General features: G+C 44.7%; 1 protein-coding gene across 1 annotated transcript; it reads left to right on the top strand.

The window, feature by feature from the left end:
* The first annotated feature begins 296 nt into the window (after positions 1-296).
* LOC107147582 (olfactory receptor 10X1) lies at positions 297-1,229 on the top strand. The gene has a single exon (XM_015492084.1). The coding sequence runs from the start codon at positions 297-299 to the stop codon at positions 1,227-1,229; it is 933 nt and encodes a 310-aa protein (XP_015347570.1).
* The last annotated feature ends 390 nt before the right edge of the window (positions 1,230-1,619 follow it).

Consider the following 1,619-nt stretch of genomic DNA (forward strand, 5'->3'; position numbering starts at 1 on the left):
TGAACTTCATTTGGACTATTTTCTCCCTTACTATACTACTAGCAAATAAAATTCTCTTAAAAAAATAAGTCAGAGTATGCCTTGGTCTCATAAAAAGTGCTAAACAATTAGTTGATGAATAAAAGAATTAATGCAGAGAAGAAAACACATCATCTATATATGCATGTTTTTGCTAAATAAAAAAGCAGTTGGTAACTGTAGCTCTGATGATTTGCTTGATTCACATTATTACAATTTTCATATCAAAGAAGAATGGAGAATTGAATGCTTTTTTTTTTTCCAATTTCAGACAAACAATGAGGATCAATCAGACAGTCCTGAAGGAATTCATCTTGGTTGGCTTTTCTGCTTACCCGAATGTACAAGCCTTCCTCTTTGTGATCTTCTTTTGCCTCTACCTGTTCACCCTGGCAGGTAATCTGACCATCATGGGACTAACTTGGGTGGACAGATTTCTCCACACCCCTATGTACCTCTTCCTGAGTGCACTCTCCTTCTCCGAGACCTGCTACACCTTGACTATCATCCCCAAGATGCTGGCAGATCTACTGTCCAAGAGCAGAGGCATTTCAGTCACAGGTTGTGGCTTGCAAATGTGTTTCTTTTTGGGACTTGGGGGTACGAACTGCATCATCCTCACTCTGATGGGGTACGACCGCTTCCTGGCCATCTGCAACCCTCTCAGGTATCCCCTCCTGATGACCAATGTTGCATGTGCACAACTCGTGGCCTCTGCTTGGGCCGGAGGCTTCTTTGTCTCCCTGATAGAGACTGTCCTGATATTCAGGGGTTCTTTCTGCTCACCAAACCTCATCAAACACTTCTTCTGCCACATGCGGGCAGTCGTGAGGCTGACCTGTAGAGACAGCGACCTCACGGAATTCATCGTCACTGTGATCTCAGTGTCAGGCCTGCTGGGCACTTTCCTACTTATCCTCCTGACATACGTGTTCATCCTTTCCACCGTCATCAGAATCCCCTCAGCTGAGGGCAAGCAGAAAGCGTTTTCCACCTGTGCCTCTCACCTCACCGTGGTCATTGTCCACTTTGGTTTTGCATCTATTGTTTATCTGAAGCCAGAATCCTCGGGGGGAGACGACACACTCATGGCTGTCCCTTACACTGTCATTACTCCTTTCCTCAGCCCCATCATATTCAGCCTCAGGAACAAGGACATGAAGCAGGCTTTTAGAAAGATCATGAGAAAGACAGATGCCTTGAAAAAGTAACCTTGGATCATTGCTGCTGATTTAAAGTATGGCTTAATGTCCCCCAGAATATACCAGGACATTTACTAAGTGACCTCCAGACCAAGTCCCAGAGGGGCCTATACCATTTGCTCCCTTTTCAGCAACTGGGATATGGAAAACCAGTGATTTGGGAATGGAACCTAGACCGTGTCAGGCAGGCCCTCTGTTGAAAAGGAAATTATCCGTCCCTCTACTTTCCACTATCAGAGGAACACCCCTCTGTCGACAAGAGGATTCTGGCAGTCGACTTCTGGGTGTCCTGCACCATCCATAAGTGAGAAAAGAAAGGATACAAAAGGAAAAACACAACTTCTGCACTGAGAGATTTCTTCAATATCTGAAAATGTAAATTTTGGATTTTTCTGGGGG

The sequence above is a fragment of the Marmota marmota genome, unplaced genomic scaffold (genome assembly GCF_001458135.2).
Source record: "Marmota marmota marmota unplaced genomic scaffold, marMar, whole genome shotgun sequence".
NCBI classification, from domain to species: Eukaryota; Metazoa; Chordata; class Mammalia; order Rodentia; family Sciuridae; genus Marmota; species Marmota marmota.